General features: G+C 40.3%; 1 protein-coding gene across 13 annotated transcripts in view; it reads right to left on the bottom strand.

The window, feature by feature from the left end:
- The window catches only part of LOC113459258 (zinc finger protein 804A), a 216,857-nt gene that overhangs the window by 50,309 nt on the left and 140,365 nt on the right, over positions 1-26,183 (bottom strand). For 10 of the 13 annotated variants that reach the window (XM_074548152.1, XM_074548146.1, XM_074548158.1 and 7 more), the window contains exon 4: positions 7,705-24,430. In XM_074548152.1, the coding sequence (XP_074404253.1) occupies positions 21,181-24,430 (3,250 nt within the window). In that variant the 3' untranslated portion in view covers positions 7,705-21,180. The remainder of the gene's footprint in view (positions 1-7,704; positions 24,431-26,183) is intronic. The other 3 variants (XM_074548149.1, XM_074548147.1, XM_074548148.1) reach the window with 3 other exon arrangements.

The raw sequence follows: 26,183 nt of genomic DNA, 5'->3' as shown, positions 1-26,183 counted from the left end.
AAAAAAAATTCCCCAAGACGGAAGACACAAAATAAAAGAGCAGAACCTAAACAGAGATTACATACAAGTCCCATGATGGAAAAACCAAAGGAAACTCTTCTTCACAACCATTTCACATACTCCTGACTTGCCTCAAATTAATTTTGTGAACTCTTTCCAAATAAATTCCTCTGCGTGTTGCACCACAAAAATATGTTTCAAAAAATCCCTACTGATTTTATATAATTTGTAGATGTTGTCATCTTAGTTATGCAAGCTAACTTTCTCCCCCAATGTTTCATTTAATGCTCCAATAAATATTGAGATTGCAATGAACTAGTTCTTCCAGCCCAGTATATGCTGAAAAACTGTTTCAGAGTACAGAAAGTGTTCCTGTAAAACATATAAAGGGATTCAAATGCAGATTAATTGCTTACTAAAGCATAAAATAATGAGCAAAAAAGATTAATAAAATTAAGCAGTAAACTGATTATACTTACATGAATATTTAATTCCTTTAATACACATTTATCATATAAATTTGGTAATATTGAATAAATGCACTCCTAAAAGCTCCAAAATGGTCACACGATTGACATGTGAAAGGATGTAAAACTTCTGTGAGAAAAACATGTTATGTTAGTATTATTTTAGAAAAATGTATTGTTTGTTTTGTAAGGAATCATTATCCCATTGTTTCTAGTAAAGGCTTTTGCTTTATAAACCTAAAATGTGCAACAAAAAGCACGTATTCTAATGACTTTATGCCTTATTTTTTCAGTGAAGGGCAAAGTCTGTAGGGGCCTTAGGGAAGGCAGGCAACAAATGTCATCTTTCTTTTCATATAATTGTATACCCATGTGCTTTATGTAATCAAAATGAATACTTCAATTTGTTACATATTTCGCTGGAGGAACAGAAGGCATATGGGAAAAAAAAAAGCCCCAGGGGCAAATGATCTCACTCACCTGGAAAATAATGCGCGCGTTAATAGAGTAATCTGTTAATTAAAGATTCCCAGAGACGTCCACCAAAAGCCATTCGTTTCTGAACTACCACTTCCTGGAGTTAAACAAGATCCCTGGTAATGAGGAGCTGCATTTTCCCCGTGCCTGGGCCGTGGCTGAGTGCAATCAATGTGACAAGTGTCCCCAGAGTTCCCTGGGTGCAGCAGATGGCCCGCGCGCTCCCGCTCGCCCGAGAGATGGAACAATTTCATGCAACAACTTCATGGAACAATTTCACGCCCGTCTCCGCAGCTCCCAGACACGGCACTCCACTGAATTATCCTCAAGTTAAGCTCCTTACTGGCACAGGAACACAAAACAGGGATGACTGCAGAAGACAAATACTCGTTTATAAGACTTCGAGTGCGGTCAATGGTTTTTTGTTAGGGTTGATCAAAACATGAATAGTGGTGCTCCAGCTCATTGTGGCAATAGAACTTGGCTGTGGCATTCACATTCTCTGGAAAAATCCCTGCACTCAGGATTTTTCTCCTAGGAAGCTGAGAGGCCTCAGAGAAAAGGAAAATAATTCTTACCTCATTTGCTTCTCCTGTGTTTTGCTCCTTTGGAATGTGTTTGGAGATTGCTTATCCAACAGGTATTTGGATAAACGGAGTTTGCGGTTTTAGAATATAGTAATAAACATGAAGCAAGATGGAGGTTTTAGGAGGAGGATGGAGGCAGGTTGTCTTCTTTACCTTCTTCTTCTTCCTTCTTTATGGGTTTGGGTGGTATTTTGTAACAGAGATAAGAAAACATAAACATCTAAGCCTGAACACAAACTACTGGGATTGTTTCACTGGATTCTGATGTGAGTTGTTTTAACTTATTGGCCAACTGGGGCCAAGCTGTGTCAGGAGTCGGGAAGGAGGCACGAGTTTTCATTATTATCTTTTTAGCTTTGAGGAAATATTTCTTCTGTACTTTTTAGTATAATATAGTATAGTATTCTTTAATATCATATTGTATCATAAAATAATAAGTTAGACTTCTGAGAACCTGGAGTCAGATTCATCACTCCTCCTTGCCACAGGGATCCATGCAAATACAATAGTTGGCAATAAAGATACCTGGGAATACCTTCCATTTCAACTTTGCAGCATCATCTTACAAAACTTAACTAGGGGTCTTCTTTGGTTTTTTTGTTTGTTTTTCTTTAAAGAAAACAAAACAAAGAATTACTGTTCTCCCTGTTGAGAACCCAAATGCTGGAGTTCTGGATGCTGAGAATTTTAGACTTTCTGTGCTGACAGACTCTGACTCCCAGGACAGCTCTGCATTTGACCTGAGGCCATGGAAAAGGCTTCCAAAATTGATTGATAGCACTGGGATTCTGGGTGTGTAGTTGATTAGAAGTGTGTAATATCACAGGGTGGAAAACTTAGAGTTTGGGGTTTAGAATAAAGTAATAAATATGAAGCTATATGGGGGTTTTAGGGCAGAGGCAGGTTGTTCTTCTTTACTTACTTCCTCCTTCTTTATGGGTTTGGGTGGTATTTTGTAACAGAGATAAGAAAAAACAAACATCTAAGCCTGAACACAAACTATCGTCTCAAATACCTTCAATCCTGACCTCAACAAAGGTAGAAAAAAAGAAGCCAAAAACTGGCACCCAAATAACTCCAGCTTTGTTTTAAAAAGAAACAAACAGAAGTGACTACCTTGCACTCACTGCAGCATTATCAAACACAAGGGAAATAACCCACAGGTGTGTGTTATTCAGGAATCCCCTGATTCCATGGCATTCCAGGGGGCTTTTTAGGTTCCTGGGCAGGAAGAGGGAAGAATTGTTCCGGTTGGAATCCCAGTGTTTGGCTTTCATTCCTGCTGCTTCTGTTGGCTATGCTCCCAGATTTTTCCCCATGTGTGGTACTGGGTTCTCCATCCTTCCTGAGGCAGGAAATCAAAAGGATGAAAGGAACTTTTATTGAGGAATGGCACTGGAACCAGGGGTTATTTTTAAAAGTGCACTTCCAGGTGCAAAATGTGGTGGGAAGGCAGAGCTAATAGCTCAATGAGACACTGGGGAACTGCAAGGTACAGTTGCTTCTGTTTTTAATGGAGGAATTTGGCCAAAGCTGTGGGCAGATCATATTTGAATCATAAGTCATCACAGCAGAGCTTCCTCTTGGGAAGTTGATAAGAAACACTTAAGATTCCAAAAGCTCCATTGTCTGGTTGCCCAGAAAAACCAGGAAATTCTGTACCAAAGACAACTCACAATTTCTATTGTAATGAGTCTTGGGGCTTTCTCAAACAAAGGCATCAATACAGAGCTATTCTTATTTATGGCTCATCTTAGGTATGAGCATGACTTATCACATGTTCATCCTCTTGCAGCAGGGGCTGGTCTGCGCTTCTTCACCCAACTGTTTATAAAGGATTGTCCCTTTAAGTAAGCTTATTAATTTACTGTTATAAAATTTAACAGCTGATGTTAAGAACAAGATGTTCTTTTTGCATTAATATAAGATTTCCTACATATAAAATTATATTTATTAAAGCATAGCTGTCTTTAGTGATTAAATAATAAAATACTAATTTCTAGACATAAAAGCCCTAAATCTGACATTTTAAATGTTTGAATCAAAGGCATGTTATGCACCAGTCAGAGAATGTACTATGAATGTGGATACTCCTAAACACTAATCCACGGCAAAGTCATTTTGCTGTAGTAAGCATTTAAAGGCAGAGTAAATAAAGTTGACATGACAGTAACAGAGCAGGAAGGTTGGTACACTAAACCCAGCAAGGAAGACAAGTTAGATCATGAAGACATATGGTAAATAATGGTATTCTATATGCCAGATAATCAGTGCTTCTGGAAAAAGTGACAAAAGGCTCAGCATTGCAGCAGCAAAATGCTTCATATAGGGAATTGAGAGTTTATATCTGGCTATTACCAGCAGAGAGGTTTTATCTTTCTGTGTTTGCCACGTGTCTTGAGAGCTCAGTGACTCTGTAATTTCCCCTCTCTTTCTGTAGTTACATTTACTTTTGGCACTTGTCTTGATGTCGGCCACTGGGAACCTTCAATATTGTCTCTTTGCAGCTCTGAGAAGTGTGTTTCTTTGCAGTGAAGAGGTTGCTTTTCCCCAAGCTTCCTGGGTGCTTTGTCATACCTTGCTTGACTTTAAAGGAAAAAAACCCAATACTCTGTGAACACAACCAGCCTCACTTTTCTACTCCAACAGTCAGAAGTGGAAGTGAGCCCAGAGTCCCCCAAACCCACCACCTTCTCTCTATCAAAAGTGACAGATATATTTTCCTTCCTTCCCTGCATCCTGCCTCAGCAGCCTCCCTGAAGTCCCTTTTGCTTCAGGCTGTGGCTGAACACAAACCCCTCACCTGTCCATCTCACAATCTCTTTCAACTTGGACAGTTTTTCTTGAATCTGCAATGGCCAGAGAGAATATATTTTTAGAGCATAACATCAATATAACATGCTGAAGGTTTCCAAATTTCATTCCACAAGGCAGATCAACATGCAAGGAGGAAATTCCTTCTTTTAACACCTTTCCTTGAATTATAAAATCACTGGGGTTGGAAAGGATCTCTAAGATGACTGTGTGCTCAACACAAAACCATGTTCCCAGCTGCCACATCCACTCCCTGGTTTTGGGCACTTCCAAATAAGGCTGACCAGACAGAGTGGGGACCTGGAGATGCTGTCCCATCACAGACAGACACTCTGTCATGCCACTGGGAGGGGAACAAAGGAAAAGCTGCTCTAGGAAATAGAGAGTGAATGGATTTTGCAGTAACCTGCTCATTTTCCTGATGAGGAACTGTGGGGCCTCCTGCTGCAGGGGTCTGCAGAGAGTCCCACTGCAAACTGCTTGCTCACCAATCTCTGTCTGACACATCTGTGCTGCACAGAAATACCTGCAACTTCAGGCAAAAGTCTATGCATGTCAGTTTTGCACCAAAATGAAAAGCCTGAATGCAATTACATCTTCTAGAAAACTAATACATGTGCAAACTAAAATAAATAAAAAAAAACAACATTACTGGGCTAAGATGAATCTGCTAATTCCAATTTCTTTGCCTAAGCTGTTCGTCGGTGGGAAATGCAACTAACATGAAACACATTTTTCTTTTGTTTCTACACAGAAATATTTTAAAGAGAAATCTGACTGAAAGCCATGGAGCCTACTCCTCAAACTTAATCTGTGAGCAGTGTTTGGGAATATTTTTTAAGGCTACAAGCAAACTATGTTCTTATGGCTGCTGGCAGAGCAGCAAAGTAAATCAATACCTTGCAAATCAATAGGATGATCTAAGGGGACCAGGAGAACAACTTGAAACTTGAGATGTTGAACCAAAGTGAGAACAGTCCTGCCACTGTAACTGAACTGCATCTTAAATTACTTGGATGAATAAAGGGGTTTTGAAAACCTTTGACCCATTCAACTTGATAGAATACAATTTAACTGTAAAATAATCAATAAAACTAATAATTCCCCAAACATCTCAAAGTGAAAAGGTTTCACTTGATGTAGTGAATAAATATATAGCATAATTGTGGTTTTTTAAAAACAAATCAACCCTTGATGAAATCCAAAGAGATTAGAAAATGTCAGTTGTCAAAAAATGAATTTAAACCATTAAAAGCAAAGCATAAGTAAAAATATGTTCTACCCCAACACTGCATGCAGGAAAAACAGGATTAAGTTACTGGTAACTACACAAAGAATGAAAATTCTCACATTTTATGCCTTGCCATGTGTCTTTAGACACAGCCACCTGTCCTTCCTCTGCTTCAGAATTTCACAAGTGATTTTTGTGCCAGTGTTAAAAAGTGAAGGAAAACACACACAGAGTTGGTTAAAAACTTTCTTAATTTGGAAAATAATCTGGGATTTCAATGCCATTGATCCAACCTGGATTTTAATTATGATTTTTTGTCAGTTGGCAGACACTGGGTTAAATGGAGATGCTGATTTATCCCTGCTCCATGCACAAGGTTCAGCTGTCCCTTGTGATCCCACTTGTGCTTGAGTTGATTTTTAGCAGTAATTTTTTACCTTTAATGAAATCACCAGGGTCGATGGTTTTCCATGCAGCTTGGCAGGTCAGCCATGGCTCTGTCCACCTGAATCCTGAAAACCTCTAAGGATGGATATTCTACCACCACTCTGAGTTTTTTTTCTCATTACCACATGAATGAAAAAAACACACACATGCATCTCCTTGCCAAAAAACCTAAAGGCAAACCAAAAACCAAACACCCAAAAAATCCCACACTTCTATGTAGAGCTTTAAGCTTCAACAGAAATTTTCATTTAAATTCTATCAATATATTTTTATCACTGAGATTAAAATTAATAGCAAATGTACTAAATAAAATATGTATTTTAAATGACACAACATTTCAAAAATGGATTTAATCTTCCCTCATGCATGTTTAAATAAGGCTTTGAATTATGCCACCCTGCACTGTTGAGCAGTGTTTCTTTACACCACTGAGAAGTGGTTTCACATCACACCAAAGGTAAGAGCAACACCAGGGCAGTGTGGCTTTGCTCACAAGTTTTGGAATGTTTGTGTTGATTAATTGATATCCATATGATTATTATACATAGATAGATAGATATAGATAAATATTTACCAATGTTTCTAACATTGGCAATTTTCTACCATTCCCAAAGCCAGTAGAACTATTTCATCAGTGACAAACTTACACAGTTTATACTGAACCAGTATTAGCTACAGTACATCACAATTCACATCACCACTTATTTTATGGTCTGGCTTTTCAACCAACAAAGAAAGGTTTTCTCTAAAGTGTTAATGGCAAGACTCTCTTATCAAATAATGTAGAATAAGGTGGGGCATAAGCATAAGTGTCTGAAATCAGTCATCCTGGTTAGTTTTGTTATTCTTCATAATTGGAAAATGCAGCATTATATCAGTCATCCTGGTTAGTTTTGTTATTCTTCATAATTGGAAAATGCAGCATTATACTACCTGGATGCTGTTATATTAAGAAACAAGTATGGGATGCATGTGCAATTTGCTTTATAGCGTATAGTGTTATATACATATATTATTTATATGTTTATTTATATATATATATTTATGTGCATGCATATATATTTTATATATGCATATTTACATATATACAGTATATATGCATATATATACAATATATACATATATATATGTACTATATATATACATATGTGTAGAGTGTGTATATATAGGCATATATATATATGGTGTGTGTGTATATATATATGGTGTGTGTGTATATATATGTATAGGGGCATATATATTGTGCTGACTTTAGGTCTAATTATTTGCAATTTGCTGTGTTTTTTTTTTTTAATGATGATGATTCAGTGACTGAAAGTGATGTGAAAATGTGTGCCTAAATACTAACCCACACATGTATTTTATTCTCTTTAACATTCCATTATCACTACAAAATTCCAAGAGTAGATAGAGCTCTGTCACACTGGTGACCAGATGTGTAGACAGCAGTGTCAGTGTAACGTGATATACAGACAATAAGGCATTTACTACTGGCACCCATCACTGGCTGCACTGACAGTGAACAGCACCAAAATTCAAAAGTACCTAATTAAATTCATGAGACAATTTAAAGTAAACAGCTACTCAGATAAGACAGAATATTTGCACTGTAACCCCAAATACCTAGGAGGAAATACAAGAAAAATGACACAAAATTTACTCTTATGTAAAGTGTGCTTACCTGAACTAGCTCAGTGAAGAGCTTTGTCAGACTGCAGCCATCCACAGGTCTTTGGCACTGAGTGAATGCAATTTCTGGGCATTATTTCAGCTGGGAGTTTTCATTCTTTTTTCTACTGCTGGTATTGTCTCAGTACTCTGAATTTCGCAAGGAGAAGCTCAGTTTAAGTGGAGTTGTTTTAATGAAGTGATGCTCCTGGCTATGCGTTCTTTCAAGGGATGGGATTTCCCCTGATACATTGCCATAATCAGCAGCTGCTTCCCTGGAGGTTCCCCCATGGCATTGCCAGGATGTAGGCACAAAACAATTCCACACTGCTGTAAGTTGAGGGTGGAAGAACAGAAATAAACATTAACAGGTCAAACAGCAACAAAGAGCAGCACATTGCTGTAGGAATAAACCTTTGTGGCACACAAAACTTGAACACAGGGAAGAAGAAAGGAGAACACTCCATTCATAGCCCAAATGCCATTTCACGGCAAGGCACTCAAGAGAATGTGGCCACCTAAGCTGTTTTTTTTAATCTGTACTCACCAATTAGTTAGAGATCATCCACAAGTGGAATGTTTTTTTGTAGATACTGTCACCACGATAGTTCCTGAAAAATCCCTTTGCCAGGATTTCTTCCCCTGAGAAGATGAGAGAAGTCTCAGCTTCTCCATGTTTTGCTGCTCTGGAATGTGGTCTGGAGATTGTTTATCCAAACATGTGAATTGTTTTTTAATTAATGGCCAAACACCATCAGCTGTGTCGGACTTTCTGCGTCTGCCACGAGTTTTTATTATTCATTCTTTTCTAGCCTTAATCAGAACTCTCCTTTCTTTAGTATAGTTTTAGTATATCATTTCAATATAATATAATAAATATCATATAAATAACATTATATAATAAATATAATATAGTTAATATAATATTATTGTAATATAATAACAAAATATAGTCATAATATTATCATAATATGACGAATCAGCCTTTTGAGAACTTGGAGTCAAATTCTCATCTCTCACCTCATCCTGAGGACCCTCACAACACCACAACAAGATACCACATCCTTTATTTCCAGAGCTCAGAATTTCAACTGTGAATGCCTGAAAAATAAGCAATGTGAGTGACAAATAGGGGCAGGATCTACCCTCTGGTAAGGAACATTTCCAGCTCCTGTGTTCTCTATTTGTAATTGAAAACCATTGATTTAAGTGCTCAAAATGAAAACGTTTGCTCACAGCACAGTCTCTTTGCAGATCAGAATTAAATCCATAACAGCAGCGATTATGATCACTCTTCTAACCCTCAAAAAACAATTAAGGTTGCTGCAAGGGAGAACATTAACCATGACAGAGCAGAACTGATGAAGAGTGGAAGGCAACGGGCATGAAAAGCCTTGTTCAGATCCCATCAGCTCTGCAGCTGACAGGAATTGTGTGTCTCTTGTAAGAGATAAAAACACTGATCCCCCCTGAGCTGCACATTTACACACTTGCCTTTCCTCCAGGTGTTTTCTCAGGGTTCTGTAACTTTGCTGGGTAAAGCTTATTTCCAAATATCTGCCTTTTAAATGTTATAGGTGTTAAGGATTTAAAGAATGAGGCAGTGGCACCAAAAGATGCTTAGTTAGATTAACTGCTTTCTATTTAGAATCTTCCTTGCATGTTGCATTCCTATGGTAACCAGGCACACTCCATCCTGTCACACAACACCCACCTGGGACAGAAGGAGAAAGGGAAATTGTATATTGCATAATTGAACATACTTTTATATTTTTTCAATGTGACCTGGTCCAAATGCATTCACAGTTTTGGTTGGCATTTTTCAGTCTGGAAGAAATCTGTTCACAGAAGTGACCTGTTGCACATACAAAGAAAATCACTGTTCATCACGCTCAATGTAACAAAAAATATTTCTTCAAAAACCTGCAACTAATTCAATTACAATCTTATTTTAGCACTAAACAACAATTTGAGAAAGTTGTGGGACATATCAAAATTGAGCAAATGATTCTTTATAAGATCCAATTATTTATAAGAACCAAAATATTGCCTGTCAGCAAAATCCAACATAGAATCTCTGGAAATCTGTGGTCAGCCTGTCCTTTCCTAAACAGCGCCTACAAAAACACACACTGAAAATGTGCTGACTTCAAGCAGCCAAAACCTTACCCAAAAAAAGCCAGGTCATTTCATTATACCCCAGTGAAAGAAACCCTTCTGCCAGTGACAATAAGGGTCTCTCTTGTTTTGGTTGGTTTTTTTTATTGTCTTCCTAGTTGGTATTTGGCATGAATGGAAAAATTGGCATGTTTTGTAATTTCAACAAAAGAAGCACAGAGGCAAGATCTGGATTTTAAATGCTTAATTTTTCATTAAAGTATGCCTATCCATCATATGTGCATAGGGATCTGCTGTTGTTTGATTTCACTGTTTTATCCAGGTTTTTTTCCCACATCAGGTTTTTTTTGCTCCATGTAAAAAACTGACCTGTCTGCAAGATATGGTGATATATCCATATGCAGAAAAGTGAGTTATTTATGGTCATTGAGAGTGGAACAGGCTCTTACTTTAAGAAACTGTAAAAAAATGGTCTTAAAAGACTTCAGAACATATTAGATGAAAATCAAGCACCTTCTATAATAAGTGCAATAGCAAAAATGATGGCTGAATCACTTAAACACTAACTGAAACACTAGAGAAATATATAGTCCTGGATTATTCTTCAAGCCCTGTGAAATGAGCAGCACTTTCTCATGTGCATCATCTCCCCTGAATGCACTTTATTACTCAGACTGAGAGGAGAAAAGGAGCCAGGTTCTGAAAAATTGATTTAAAACTGGATTAGTGGCACTGGTGAACAAGATCACTCCAAACCTCTGCAGTGTTTATGGGCCTTGGCCAGCCTTGATGGTCTCATCAGAACCTGGGACCAAAGGGAGCTGCTGCAGAATGCCTCCCTGTTGCTTGAACTCATGGGTTATCCTCTGTATTTCTTTCAGAAATTATTTATATTTGTGTAAAAATACACTGAGGATTTGCTCAGCAATTTCTTCTGAAATTATATCTGGAAAAAAGTACTTTGTTAGTATTAATTACATTAATACATTGTCTCTCTCTCTTTTCCTAGCTGAAAACTTCATGAAAATTAAAAAGTTAATATAAATATATAATCTAGTTATTAACTGTACAAGGTAAGTGTATCCACTGCATTGGAAGGCAAATGGAACAGTCCCAGTCTCCTGAAGGAAGCAGAGAGAAATTATTTCTGTCCTGAGTCACATGCCCCGTTTGTGCCTGAGATAAAAATCAAACCCATGACCCCTCATTTCTGTACATTCTGTTCCTCACAAAACAAAAACCATTTCAGGATCTTGAATCTGTTCTAGTGTGAATATCCAGGGCTGAGAGAAACTGAAATTTCTTCCTAACCCCAAACATAATGGCACACATAGCCAGCCTCAGATGCATGCCAGCAGTAAGCAGGAAAGGTTTGCTTTCTCTTCCTCTGTATTTTGCAATGCAAAATGAGTCCCCCAAAATGAAAGGTGTGGTTTTAATCTTCTTTTTTGGCAGCTCAGGTACCAACCAACAGCTTTAAAACACATTAATCTGACAAGGAGCATCACAAGACAGAGAGCTGAGAAGAAACTAGAATTCATGTTTAAATCCTCAAATAAGCAAAGAGGGGTTTTTTTTTCCCTGAAAAAAATATCCATTGGGATAAACAGTCATTTTCTTATTCTGTAACAGAGCAAGTATATTAAAATTTCTGGGTGATTTGAAAGAAAAAATGTATTATTGAATAAAAAATTAGTTCCCTTTGACAAACATCAAGGAAAAGCCAGTTCTCAAAATCTCTCCTGCTTGTGAAAGGAGAATTAATGTACAAATTGCTGCAGAGACTTTAAAACAAAAATAATATAGCCAGCATTTTTAAAATTACCAAATTCAGTTACTGAATTTGGTAATTTTAAAAATTTGGTGAGATGCCAAATGGTATGGTGAGATCTTCAGGGAAAATAATTGGCTGAGATGCCATTAATGGTTATTAATACACAGATATGGCATGCTTGGGATGTTAAACCTTCAGTCTGTGAGGCTGATGATCAGTGTGATAGGGTTGTGGTAAGAGAACATTCAAAATTGTTCTCATCAGTCTCAGAAGGAGCCTTCAGAACCATTTAATAGATCCAGAAATTCCAATCAGACCCCAAAAGCTGTCAAATCTAGGCCTACTTGGATATCCTGAATTCAAAACCCAGATTGGCTTCAGATTTCTGACCTAAACCTTCATAGAATGAAAACCTCACTGAGAGAGATGAGTTTAGGCTACAAATACATATTCAGAGATGTTGCAGATGAGGATATGCAGATTTCAAGTTAAACCAATACCAACTTATTAATACTTTAATAGAACAGTGACCAGGAAAGGGCCCCTCTTGCAGGATGACATTGTTATCACAGCATAAGAGATTTACACATCACCTAGAGGAACACCTAATTCAGCCCCAGGGAAAGATACCTGTGATCATTCTGTGAAACAGAGCAGCCATTTAATAGGACAAGCAAAAAATTATTTGAAGCTGAACTATCAGAAAACGAACGCAAATATTTATAACAGAATCACCTGGAAAAATTCCCGGTCTGACACAGCACCCAACTGAAATGGTCCACATGAATTGTGGATCCATGAAACAGCAGGGAAGATGGAAGATATGTAAAACATGAGCACTTTGGGTCACCTGGAATGTTTGTTTCTGATGGCCAGGAGCAATCCACTGCAGAGGAGCACTCCCAGGGAGAACGCCAGCAGGACAGGACACAACTGAGCTCTAACCATCATAAGGAATATTTCAGTTGCTGGGATTAGAAAAACAACAAGTCAGTCACTACTGAATCTCCTGTTATTACCCATTTCTAAGCAAGAAATAGATCCCTCTTTTTATTTTGTTTTAAAAGACATGAAAACAAGGTGCTTGAATTATCCAACAATCAAAGGGTCCAGACAACTGGCAAAATTTCTCTGCAAAACTCCTGCAATTTAAGCTTGTAAGGTCCTGTTTCAGTTCCTCACCTTCCTTTCCACCCCCGCAGTGCACCATTGACATCTCCAAACCCTGCTTTTCCTCAGTGGCAGGGAGGCTCTGCAGATTCTGTCCTTTGCTCTCAAATCCCCCAGTCTCCTACACAAACCTACTGAGTGACCCAGCACCAAACTGAGCATTCCCAGACTCTTTTCCATCTAACACCCAGGCTTGGACAACTACCACCACAAAACTGAATTTTGCCTCCCTGTAAATGTAGGCCACAATGACAACAGTAAAATTCCACCTTATTGTTTACCTGCACTTAAGGGCAGCCCCGAAAGCTTTCAAGAATTCCTGAGAATGTGAGTACTTGGCATTATGGTTTTAGGATAAAATATCGCTCTATTTTGCACATTATTTAAATTACCTTACATTTTTTATTTCCACTGTTATTAAACTGTAATGAATTTATTTGTTTATGGAAGTGTGCACTGCATGTCTAGCACTGTTCCGTAATAGCTGGATTTAGAGTCAGCCTCTGATTTCTATCCTAGACATCATTAAACAATTTATTTTCTGTGATAGGGGAATGTGCTCTTGGGCAAGAGCTCTCCATTAATATGAATTATTAACAATATGTATATATACATGCATTATGGATTTAAAAGATGAAAAGAAAGCTTGCCAGTTATTCTGTGGAGCTTTCTCCATCCACGAGGCCACTGAATTTGAGACAGCTGCCTGCTGAATGGTCACAGACAGGGAATCCCTGATGACCACTAGGGTTTTGCTTCCCCGTTACTAGAATTCCAGCAGCATTCTAGCAATTTTAGCACTATTCTGCAGCACTTCAGAACAGAATTCTCTGGCTGGCAGTATCTGCTTAGCCCTGCCCTGCTCCTCCCCATTGCAAGGTGGAGATGGAAAGCAGCCAACAGCTCCCCAGACATTCACCCTCCCTGGAAAGGGGTCTCAGCTCTGCCATCAAAAGGCATGCAGTTTTCTTTAAAATCATCTTGCAAAGAGGGGTGTTTGGGTAGCTGCAGCATTTGAGGAAAATCCTGTCATATTTAGCTGCTCCGGCTGATGCATCTCTCCAAACCCTGCGCAGTGATTGAACAACGGAGGGGAGAGGCAGCTCCGATGTGACACTGCAGCACACAGAGCCTGATGCACTCCCCTCTCACCCACACACTGAACTGGCCTCCACTTGTGTTTCCCTGCATCTGAAAAACACTCTAAAGAGCTGCTTGTGTCTTCAGCCTTTCCAGGGAATCAGTCCCCCAGCTGCTGCAGGATCCCTGCATGCCACAGTGCCTTGGCAGGGAAACCCAGCCCTCACCATCCTGGGGTTAAAAGTAGAAATACCCCCCCAGGATAAGTGAATAAAAAGGAGGCAGGGGGGTTCTAGAGATTAATTATCACTGATTTCTACAGGCCTGAGTTTCTGGAAACTTGTCTTTAAGAACTCTTGCAGCAGTGCTTCCCCTCCACCCAGCCTCATTTTAGCTCTTTGCTCCACCATCCAGCTCCTCAATATTGGCAGGTCTGACTCCCCTCATCCCCGCCTTTGCCTCCAAAAGTAGACCCACTTTTTATTGTCCTTCAAGACATTCTTCAGAGTAGCAATTCCTGCTGCCTCCAGTGCATACTGTCCTACTTCCCATACAACACTGCTGCCCAAAATTCAGCTCCCAGTACTTGACTGGTGACTCAAAACTGCTTTTTCTTGCACAGATGTTGTCTATGTGAGGGTACTTAACATTTTAAGCAAAATATCATTTACATTGCTCTTTTTCTTCATTATCAATTTCTTACCTAAGACAACTCCCTCATGAAACCTTTTGTGATCAACACTCTGTATCTCACCCCAACACTTAGCTTCTATTTAATCTGCTTTTTACAACCTTTAATAGCATTTTGCCTTTTTTATTAACCAATAACACATTCAATGGTCCACATCATTTTATGGAAAATAAACCCCAAAATACACCTAGCCCAGATTTGGTATCCTCTTATGGCTTGAAGAACAGAGTCCTGACTGACCTCTGCCATGAGCAAGCAACTGCACCAACATCCAACAGAGCTGAGGAAACCCAGCTGGAGACCTGAGACTTCTTCAGCTGGTGGCACTGGAAGAAAATAACTCCCTTTTCATTTCTTCTGCTCCTGGAGAATGACAAGTTAGGAAAAGGTGAGCAAACATGCAGCTGTAGGCAGTGGCAGGGAGAGCAACGGGCTTATTTTGCACACTGAGGGTTCTCTCCATGAATAATTTCTCCAGAGACAAAAGGGACTTTATTAAGAGCAAACTGTATGCAGATTTTCTCCTGCTAACCTGACTTTATTTTTTTTATTTTGACACTGATGGATTGACAGACCAGCTGAGGCAAACAGCACTACTAATTTCAGTGGTAAAGAGATACAAAGCAGAGGCACCTCATAAAAAGCAAGTGAAATAACTTTATGCAACTTCCCTCCACCCTCAAGAGGAAAAGATAGGTTCGTTATATTAAAACCACTTTTTTCCTTATTTTTCTGTGTCAATATTCCTCCCTTCAGTGATTTCTCCCTTTCTGCTATGTAGATTTCAAATAAGATATTCATACCACTACTTAAATATGCCTGGAAAAAAAAAATCCTAAGGCAGTAAGTTGGTACACGTGTACAAACACACACATGCACACCTGGAGATGTATAAGCACCAAAATGCAGGTAAGGTTCCATTTTCACCTTCGATCCCACAAGGAAAACGTATTATTTAGGCATTGTCCAGTTCAGGTTTCCTCCCTCCAGCATCTCCTACAGTGATTGCTTCAGCAGGCATTATTGGCACGGGAGGAGAGATTTCTCTGGATTGTACTGTCACTCTTTCCAGCACTCCAGTGATATAAAAGCCATTTATACAAGAGTCTGTTACATTCAAGAAGCTTTGGGGTCAAATGATTTAGGCTGTTAAATCTGAGGTGCATTGCAACAAAAAATTTGGACCTGAGCTGGGCTTCACTTTCTCTGTATTCACAGTAGTGCAAATATATTCATTTAAATGAATCTCCTAATTCCTCCTGCAGGTTTCACTGGATTAAATCAAGGTAAGACTGCACTAGAAGTGTAATTTTTTTTTCCTTATGTAAATGTAAAATTTTTCCTTATATCATGTAGGATTTTGAATGTCCAATACTTACTTGCTGTTTCTCATCCATGAGAAAGGTACACGGGTTTTATCCAACTGATTTACAAACAAGTATTTTCAAAATTATTTTCCTGTTTGCTGTTTCTTTTGAGGAAAAAAAATCTTTTTTAAAGTCTCATTCATAGCAAACAAACACCACTTGTGATTTAAGAGCAACCATCTTTAATTCTCATAAATAATACTGTATTCATCATGTGTTCACATGTGAAGCTTGCTAGTGCTTTTCTCTACATTGATTTGCACATTTTGATCTTATCCCAGCAAAAATAAAGATTACTGATGCATTATGCCACCTGCATATTGTATTAATGTAGTTCTACTTATTAAAATGTCTAAGTGAGTCTGTACAGGTAGAGAAATAAATATTCCAATGAACTGTTTTTCTCTTTGGTATTAGACTAGAAGAACATGTAGAAACTAGAAACTAGAAACTAGAAACATGTTCATGCCCATGTTTCAAAACACTGATGATACAGAACAGAAATTTTAAAGATATAACTTTATAGTCATTAATTATATAAACAGCCTGGCAACAAAGGAGGTAGAAGACTGATTAAAAATGGATTCATTTTTCTTTACCAGACTGTGCTCCTCATCACACCTCATAAAATTATTATTTACCTGAAAGCAGCAAGTATTAGGCAGTTTTAATAAATAAAGAGGCCTCATGCTCCAGTCAAAATAAATCCTCAGTAACACTAATGGAAAATCTTCCTTGGATTCCATTGATTTCAAAAATTCACTAACTGGTCAAAGTTTAGACTCAGGGTAGAAACTCTCCCTTATAACCTTTTATAAATACCCATAATATAAAACAGAAGCTTGAAGCAAAAAATAAGATGTCTTATAATCTGTAAAGTTGGTACACTAATTATTGCAGATGAAAGTAATAAATTAGCCTGATTCATTTTCATAAATAGGCAAATTTCCATAAACTCTGATAATCTTAGTCACAGAGAAAAATAGAAAACTTTGTATAGTTCCTGAAGTAAAGAGGAGAAGGGAGAACATAACGTACAAAACCATGCCTGCCGCAAATACTAAATCAAAGTGATCTATGAAGTAACATACCCATTGAGATAGTCAGTCATGTTAATTTAAAAATATCCAATGATCTTTATACAGTAAAAATGTCTTTACTTTCAATAAAGAGAGTTAATATAGAGCTGTAATATTTTACAACTGGTAGGCACATGGCATAAATGTGTGCACTGCTGCACATACACAAGCCTTTAGGCAATGCACAGTAATTGGAGAGCAGAAAATGAATGTATGGAGTTTAGAACATGTACACTCTAAGCAAAACACCCATATCAGATTAAAATTTACCACCTTACTTACAAACAAGGAACTGTCTTCAAAATACATTCACGTGGTCATAATGTATTGCCTTAATCTGGGGGAGTTAACAAAACCCTTGGCATTGCAGCACGAGTGATTTTTGGTGGTTACAAACCAAAGCCAGAGGCTGTACATAAATTTACACCAAGGAAGAACCTGAACAAATACATTTAAAGCTGTATTTTAACTGCAGCATATCAAGTAAATATTACCATAACGGAAAACAATTATTTTGAGGGAAAAGCACAGTTGCAGAAAAGAAACTTGTCAGAAGAATTATAGTCATGTGATCTGTTGTATTAGCAGCACATCATCATGTACAGGAATAAAGAGAATTGGATGTTCCAATAGCTTTGGAAAGCTTTGTTCCAATACCATACCTAAAAGGACTCTTACAAGTGCAAAAAGTTGTCAAGCTAATAAAAAGTTAACACGTCAGGTAAAGAAGACATTGCTTCATGACCATTTGGTTGCTGTTTGATAAAACTGAAAGGTAAAACCATTCTCACTCAGTGATCCTCCATACAAATTGTTTATTTTACCAAAGACTGTGACCTGCAGTTTTTCAGTGGGCCACAACCCATTGCCCATTTGTGTAGAATCTGAAACTTGATTTCTCCCCAGCAATTAACTCGTGCAGCTTCCAGATTGTGAAGGAAACCAAATTACCAGCCCCATTCTTTGCATATATTGTCAACATTAAAAAAATTCTGTGCACTTACAGACACAAGACAAGAGCCCAGTTATCCAAAATGTCCCTCTGAGCATTCCTTAATGCCCAAGAGCTCCTCTGGACCATTATTATTTCATGGCTCAGGTTACCTGAGAAATGGAATGTCCCCAGGAAGGTCAGTCTGGGCAGGCTGCAACTTTCTAAGGACCAAAATAAAGGTTTTCTTCTCCTCTCTGTGGAACACAGTGCCTTTTCAGGAGTTTCTCTGCAGAGCTGCTCTGGGAAATCACAAATTCTCTAACCTCACGCAGTGCTCTGTCCCAAGGTCTAATTCTTGCCCTTTGGGAGCAACACTTTTACTGCTTACACAGTAAATTCAGCTTAGACAGGAACTTAAACACACTAGATCTGTGCAAATTTTTAAATTCAGAAGTAAATTATTACATTTAAGGAATTGGGTAGAATTTATTTAGGATTATTTAGGATTATAAAAATTCAATTACTTAGCACTTGCAATAGTTCTTTGTTTCTAAATTAAACTACCAATTTATGGAATAAAAATACACATTTAATCTGAAATACTAGATAAAAGATACAAAAGAAGAACTACCCTTATGTAACTTACTAGGAATTATGTATTTAATAATAAACCAGAAACTCAAAAGAATATTTCATTAGGTAATTTAATTTAGTGTGTTCAATTTGAAACTTAACTTATGATTTATTTTTATACTGCTTTTGCTTTTACATATGAAGTCACATATACAAACAGTTCTAGCATTAAAGGCAATACCATCTTAGAAAATTATTACATTTTATGGTTATTAGTCTTATATTTTAAATAGTTTATACACTATTGAACAGCAATTACAGTAGATAATAAAGAATTGTGCAATGTCTTAAAACTGTTTAACAACCTAAAATAATTTAAATTGGAAGGAAAAAAGAAGAATTCGAAGGCGTTGGAACATTTTGGGGGAAAAAATGTGGACCTCCAAGTTCACAGATGGGATTTTTCAATGAACACTGCAACTGAAAATTTTAAATTGGCTATCTTTACTCTGCCAGAACGTGCAACCGTATTAGTCCTATGTGGATTCTTTTTTCTTTTTTTCTCTATGATGAGATGGGTTTTGTCTTTGATGGGAGATCAGAAGGGCAAGAGCCAGGACAAGTCACCCAAGGGACCCAAATCACCCAGGACAACCCTCCCGCCTCCAAAGGAGATTCCCCTGCCCGGCCACAGAGGGTGTAGAGGGGAGACAAACACCTTCTGCAGCAGCCTCTGGAAATAAAGCAGTATAAAGTCACTTAGTCCTGTATTTCTCAGGTACCACGTGAATAGAAACGGGCACCCACCTGAAGTTAGAGCTAGAGAAAACACACCTTCCCTCTAGCATCACAGGGGGGATGCTCCCCACTCCCATTCCCTGCTGCAGCCTCAGGTGGGGGATCCGGGCACTCTCCAGAACCTGGCTGCTCATCTGCTCTTCCTTGGCAACTTTTTGCTTTTTAACACATAAATTAGCCCTTTGTGACCACACCACATGGGAAGATCACGTCCCTTGAGCAGGTGACTCTGTAATCACAGTGGCAAGATGTTGTTTGCCACAGTTTTGATGTGATATTATACTAAAACTTGCAATATCCGTACAGGTAAGTTCTTGCAATATCCATACAGGTAAGTCCTAATGCTATCGATGCAGAAAATAAGATCCAGATATATATGTTGTAAGATATAGCATTACTTTATGCCTGTAGCTATTAATATGCAGTGTCTATTAATAATGCTTAAAATTCACTGTTCTTCCAGTTCGACTTTATATGATTTTTATTATAGTATATAAAAAGGTGAAAAGAAGTAATTAATGGGGAGAGCCTACCTACCTTTTCTTATGGAGGGCCTACTTCTAGCACTAACCTTCATGCTGCAAATCCTTGGCTTCACTCACATGATAACACTTCATTTTAACTCAAAGGGATGGCTCTACCTCAGAATGACTTCTGCTTTTATTCTGGACTGTCGCAGGCATGGCTCTGATACACCTCATGCTAAAAGCAAATGAGGAGATTGCACCAGCTAAAGCTGGGTGAGGTCTGACAGCAATGAAAAGGCTGCAGAGGTAGGGAGAAGTCTCTGAAACACAGTTAGAAACAATGGCAGTACATTATTACTTCAATTAATCTCTATGCTGTGGTATTCTATTATCTTTAGTGAAATGCTGCTGGAAGAAGGGTGGGGGGGGAGGGGGTGAAGTGAGGTAAGAATTTGCATCAAACCCTGGTGGGTTTCCTGATGTCCCCTTCCTGCTGCTGTGTAAGAATTTGTATCAAACCCTGGTGGGTTTCCTGATGTCCCCTTCCTGCCGCTGTGCTCTTGCTGCCTTCACACGCTGCCCAGCAGCAAGGACCTCTCTCTGCTGGGTGGAACCAAGGCTCTACACCCTTTCACTACAAGCAACATTCCCTCCAAGCCAAGCTGCTGTCAATATTGGCCTTTCTTCCCCTTCCAGCACCAGCATTATGTTTGTTACATTGCCTTTCTGTGGTTTGGTATAGTGGGGATCAGCTCCACCAGTCAGCAGTGTGTGCACACAGTACAAGTGGGCAAAATTTGTCACAGTGACATCAAGCTGCTAACACAAACACATCTATTACCCTTTCTCTCTGGCTTGGTGAGACAGCTGCCCTCGAGGTATTGGCCTCTGAGCCTCCCTGATAAATCACTGGCGTGTAGGAAACCTGGTTATCCCAGCATAGCAGGGGCAGAGGATGCTATCCAGCTGCAGGAGGACATGGAAGAACAACATCCATGAGGCTTGTAATGAAAGATTTTTGATATGCTTAAGTAGTTAACAAAAATTTATTGCAAGAGATAGTTTGTCACTAGATTTACAGTTTCAGAGAACATAGTACAAAACATAGTGCATCAGCTTTGTCTAAACATTAAATAGGTGCAAATACACAAAGATAAAAAAACGAAAAAGTGAATACTTTACAACATAAGTTATAGAACTATAAATATATTTTATATACATTATACATATTCTAAGACATGATTTTCACATATATATATAGTTCGTAATTAGTATCGGACTATTCAGTGCTTTAGCAATAGTGTAGGTCTCAATGTTTCTTGCATCGTTATACTTACAGTAAATGCTTCCCGAGGAGCAAGGAATTTTAACCAGTTTAAGAAACAGCAGTTTGGGTGAAGGCCATTTTTTTTCCCTTATTTTTCTTTTTCCGTGTGTCCTAGAAGAGCGGCTGCAGGGGGATGACGGCGGGGTGCGGGGCCAGCAGGGAGGGGAAGCCGGCGGGGTGCGGCAGCGGCGGGAAGGGCAGCGGCGCGGGCGGCAGCACGGCGGGCGGCAGCAGCGGCAGCGGCGGCGGTGCCACCAGCGCGGCCTGGCCTGCCGGGGACACGGCCAGCTGGGCCAAGGGCTGCGCTCTGGACAGGGCCGGCACCTGCGACAGGAACTGCTGGTGCGGCTGCAGCACCTTGAGCACCCCGGCGTGATGCTGCAGCACCGTGTGGTGGATGGTGGTCACCGAGCTGGAGCGCAGCGGCGGCGGTGGCAGCGGTGGCAGGGCTGGTGGGGCCAGGGCGAACTTCACCTTGGCCGACAGCACGTTCTGCGGCACCATCTGCTGAGGGTAGGCCTCCGAGGGGAGCTCCTTGAACTTCTCCGGGCTGTCGGGAGGGAAGAGCAGGGCCTGGTCGGGCAGGGGGAAGGGGGCTATGAGCTGCTCGGTGGTTAGGAAGGTGTGGGTGTTGAGGTGTGCTTCTTTGAATGGCAAGGGAGGGGGGCTGCTGAATATGCCAGGATTGCACTGCAGCCATTCGCCGGCCACCTCGCCCATCTTCTCGTGCGGGAGAGAGTCGGCCAGCTCGTAATGGCAAAGGTAGGATTTGGGAGGAGTTTGTTCCAAGTGTCTGTTGGGGACGGGAACTTTGTAACGAGCTGGGTTTTCGCGGCTGTTGACGTTTTCCTTTTTCTTTCCCTCTTGGGGAGCGCCCTGTTTGACAGCAGTCGCTGGAGCACTGTGCTGAGGGGCAGCAGGAGCAGCAGAAGTTGTGATGGCGCCATCGGGAAGCGTGGCTGGTGCACTCTCCATCACTGAGCACACCGTCGCTTTATCATCTTCCACTACCTGCGGATCTGCACTTTCCATAGGTGCCTTGCTCTCCTCCAGCTCCATTGTTTCATCCCTGTCTTTTGCATCATCATCCCTGGGAGCTGCATTAGTTCCCTCTAGATTGTCTTGAGTCGGTAACTCCCCCACAATATTTACTGTAGAACTGGCAGAATTTTCTTTGGAAGATTCAGAGGTCTCACTTTTCGCGTTCCTGTCGAGGAAAACATGATGGATCCTCGCCTTCCTTTTCCTGCGTTTCCCTTTTGCCCTGTGGTGGGCACCTAAAGCATGTCCTTGCCTTAGGTATTCCTCTGCTGATAATGCCTGTCCACAGGAGCTTTCATCTGAGGAAGAGGAGTAGGAATAGGTGTGCTGCCTCCGCTTGCGGTGCGGCTTCTCGGGCTCTTCTGTCAGGACACTGTAACCCCTCTTTGTGGGCTGGGTTTGGCTCGGCCCCTTCTCCTCACTGCACTGTCCCAAACATTTATGCTCTGGGCTACAGCTCGGCCTCCTGACTTTCCATCTGCAGCACGTTTTGGAGTGCCTTAGGCTGTGCCTCCTGGAGCTCAGCTGCTTGGCCTGCCTCCGGGAGCTGCCTTTGCTCTTCCTGTGCGCTCCCTTACAGCCGTGGTGGTGATGGGCGCTGCCTTTTGCACTCCAAAAGTCACACCAGCCTCTGTCCCAGTGAATGTGATCTGAGGCAGACACGACTCTCTTAGGACCACTGTCAATGCCAAACTTTGGCTGTGGCTGCTGCACCTCGCCTGCAGTAAACCAGATATTTCCTGCATCGTGCCTGCACTTCTCTGCATTGTTTTGGAGGTGCTGATATTTGTTTTCATCTCTGTAAGCAACTTCTTTTTCAGTTACTGGAGACATCTCCATTTCTGCTACTGTTGTGTCTCCACAGTGATGATAATGACAGTGACATAATTTTCTTCTCCTTTTCCGTTTTCTGCTTTTGTGAAGCCATTTTTCATGGCCTTCTTTGATCCAGACTTTGTTGTATTTCTCATCTATCACAGTGTTTTGTCGTAAGGGGTTATGAGATATGTGATACTTTTCTATTTTTCTAATCCTGAATGACTCATCCAAGGACACTTTGTTTTGATTTTTTGCAAGGTCACAATTTCTGAAGAGGGAAACATCACTTAACAGGGGTATTGTATAGTTGCACACGTTTTTATTCACTTCTACTTCATAATCACCACACTCTGAAGTAGGTCTTTTTGTAAAATCTGAGACTAAGATATGATCAGATTCAGTTTTATGGTGCAAATGAGGTATGTTTGGTTGATGCTTGGGCTTTTCTTGGCTTTCACTTGGTCTTGATGACTTAAAATCAAAATATAAAGGATTACAGCTATAAGAAATTGATGGGTCTGTACTTGTGTAAATTAACATTTCTGATGGCCACTGAAGAACATTTGATCCATATTTGCTGAGTACAGGAACAAAGGGCTGACAGGGTCTCTTGTATACATCTGGTTTGCTTTTTGGGGCTCCACTGCCTTCTTCAGATGGTGCTGGAGCTGCTGCATCGGCCCCCAGAGTTTTTATTTCAGTTTCAGTTGCAGGTGCATCCCTGTTCCCATCATTACAGTTTTCCTCTGCAGCATCCTGCAGAGAGGAGCACTCCTCCACCAGTTCCTGCTCAGGAGCTCTGTCTGCCTGCAGCTCTGGGGACAGGGGCAGGACCTGGGCACTGTCTGCAGCCAGGGCCACCCTTTGGTCCCCTAACTCGGCCACACTCACACCCACACCGTGGCCATCCGTGTCTGGGGACACCAGCTGCTTTGAGTGGGGCATGGCAGGAGGCAAGGCTGGGCTCTCCAGCACCCTGCTCCCTTCACTGGACAGCTCCTGAGCTTCAGGAGCCTCTGCTGTGTCCGTGCATTTCTCCACCAGCGGGTGAGAGCAGTTGTGTTTCTCCTCAGGGCACACGGCTATTTCTGCTGCTGCCGAAGGAGACTGAAGGCTGCACGTTCCTGGAACAAACCTACTCCTCCTGCTAAATCCATGCTCCATGGAGGCTTCCTCATTAAACTCATAGAAAACAGCAGCTGAAGACTCCAGTTTGACTGCTGCTTTCTTGGGAAAAGCAAAGGAGAACCCAACTCTGTGTCCTTGAGCTCCTTGAAGCTGATCCCCGCATTTGTTAGGGTCAGATTGCTGACCTCCTGCATCTCCAGGAGAGGGAGAAATAACAGAAGCCATGTCCTTGCAGTTCTGTGCATCGTGCATCAGCGTGCAGCTCAAGTCCTGGCTCTGGGCAGAATCTGTGGCAGCACTTTTGGGGACATCACTGCAGTCATCTCGCACGGTCACCGTGGTGGATTTGAACATAGGCCCGCTCCCGGGAGCACTAGGAAGGAAAATAAAACTTTGGGTCAATAATGTTCAGAGAGCTGCTGACAGAAACATGGTGTTACATGGGTGTTTAAGGGAGCTTTTTAAGGAAAGAGGAAGACTCTGCAGTACAAAAAAATGCCATCTCTTATAATAAAGATCAGTTGGCTAGTAGTAAAAAATGAGTAAATATTATGCTCCCAGCTCCTTCATGTGAAGTTATCAGCTGAAGGACTAACATTCCTACAAAGTAGTTAACTTTTCCTAGACAAATTGGCCAAAGAAGAAACTGTCTCCACAAAAATCTTGCTTCTCCTCCCAGCAGACCACCGTGGTTACAACACTATTACTACACACTGCAGTTTTACATTCCTTCATGCTACAAAATACATTAAAGCAGAGGGTGCTTCATGGAGCACTTCCCACGTAGCCATCATTCCAGAGACTGCTGCTCTGCCCACAGGCAATCCCCCAGCAGCTCCCATCCTATTTGTGTGCACAGACCCAGCCATCGCCACCCTCAGCAATTTCTTTCATGGAGAAATAAAACTGGGGAGAGGATTTCAGCTGGCAGAAGTAAAGTAAGTGATTCATCCCTCTTGAGAAAAAAATTTATCACTGTCTACTTCTGTTCTTCATTTCATGTCCTCTTCCCATCTGTTCTATTTGACTTAATAGGAAGCAAAGAGAGGAGGAAAAAGTGTTTAAGCTGACAATTTTCCAGGATCCACAGAAGCTGCTCAGCACTAGGAGTAATGGACCTACATTAAAACCATTTGTTTGTTTGTTTTAGTCAAATCACTCTGTGTTACAGGGCAGAGCAATACTCACTGATGAGTCACTGGTAACACTTTCAAGAGTCATTTAACACCCCAAGAAGTGCTGAGATGAGGAATAACGTCTTTACCCTGTCAGGTCTAGAAATTAAGGTAGAGGTTTTATGAGAAAGCAATTCCTCATGAGAATTCCTGCCTTGCCCAGTTCTTTATAAATTTGAAATATATATTAAACCCACACAGAAATCCTTTCTTTCACAGAATAAAATGGTGACTTCCATGAAACCAGCCTAGAAAATGCCAGTTTAAAAAATCCTGTGTGTCTGTCCACGTCACACCTCTAAGGATGCACCTCTAGGATGCAAAGTGGTAGCAAATAGCAATTATGAGATAGATAAATTAGGCTCAGAAAAAAAATTCTTCAGGAACTAGCAAAAGGATATTAAAAAAAAAGCAACAAATAACACAGAAACAACAAAGCCTTGCAAAATCTGTGCTTCACTAGCATGGAAAAAGGAAAATAGCAATTATTCTTTCCTCTTTCTAATGCAATATGCAAAATGCAAGTTTTGGATCATGTTTAGGGGGCATGATATCTGATAGACTCTAGTATAAAACATGAACAGCTAAAACACTCATGGAGGAGAAAGAGTCTCCACATGAGTTATCACAGGAAGATTAAAAAGTTAGGTGTTGTGTTTCTCCTGTCAAGCAGACCCCACAACATTCATGTTCATCCACCTGCTCATTCAGATTTTGTTTCAGGACACTGCCCATCATCCAAACTAGGGACAAAGAGAATATTTCTGAACAGGAGCTGCAGTTTGGTTGGACTTCTCTGTTTGTTCATCTTGGGGTGGGGGGGAAGGCTGAATAAAGAGAAAACATTGCCATGAACATCTATATTTTTTCTGTCTTTTCTTCTCCAGGGATTACACTGTGACAAGTACATATATCTTCAGTGGCTTATCAGTGTCAGAACTGTGTCATACT

This window comes from Zonotrichia albicollis, chromosome 10 (assembly GCF_047830755.1).
Source record: "Zonotrichia albicollis isolate bZonAlb1 chromosome 10, bZonAlb1.hap1, whole genome shotgun sequence".
NCBI classification, from domain to species: Eukaryota; Metazoa; Chordata; class Aves; order Passeriformes; family Passerellidae; genus Zonotrichia; species Zonotrichia albicollis.
This window is presented reverse-complemented; position numbering and strand designations above follow the sequence as displayed.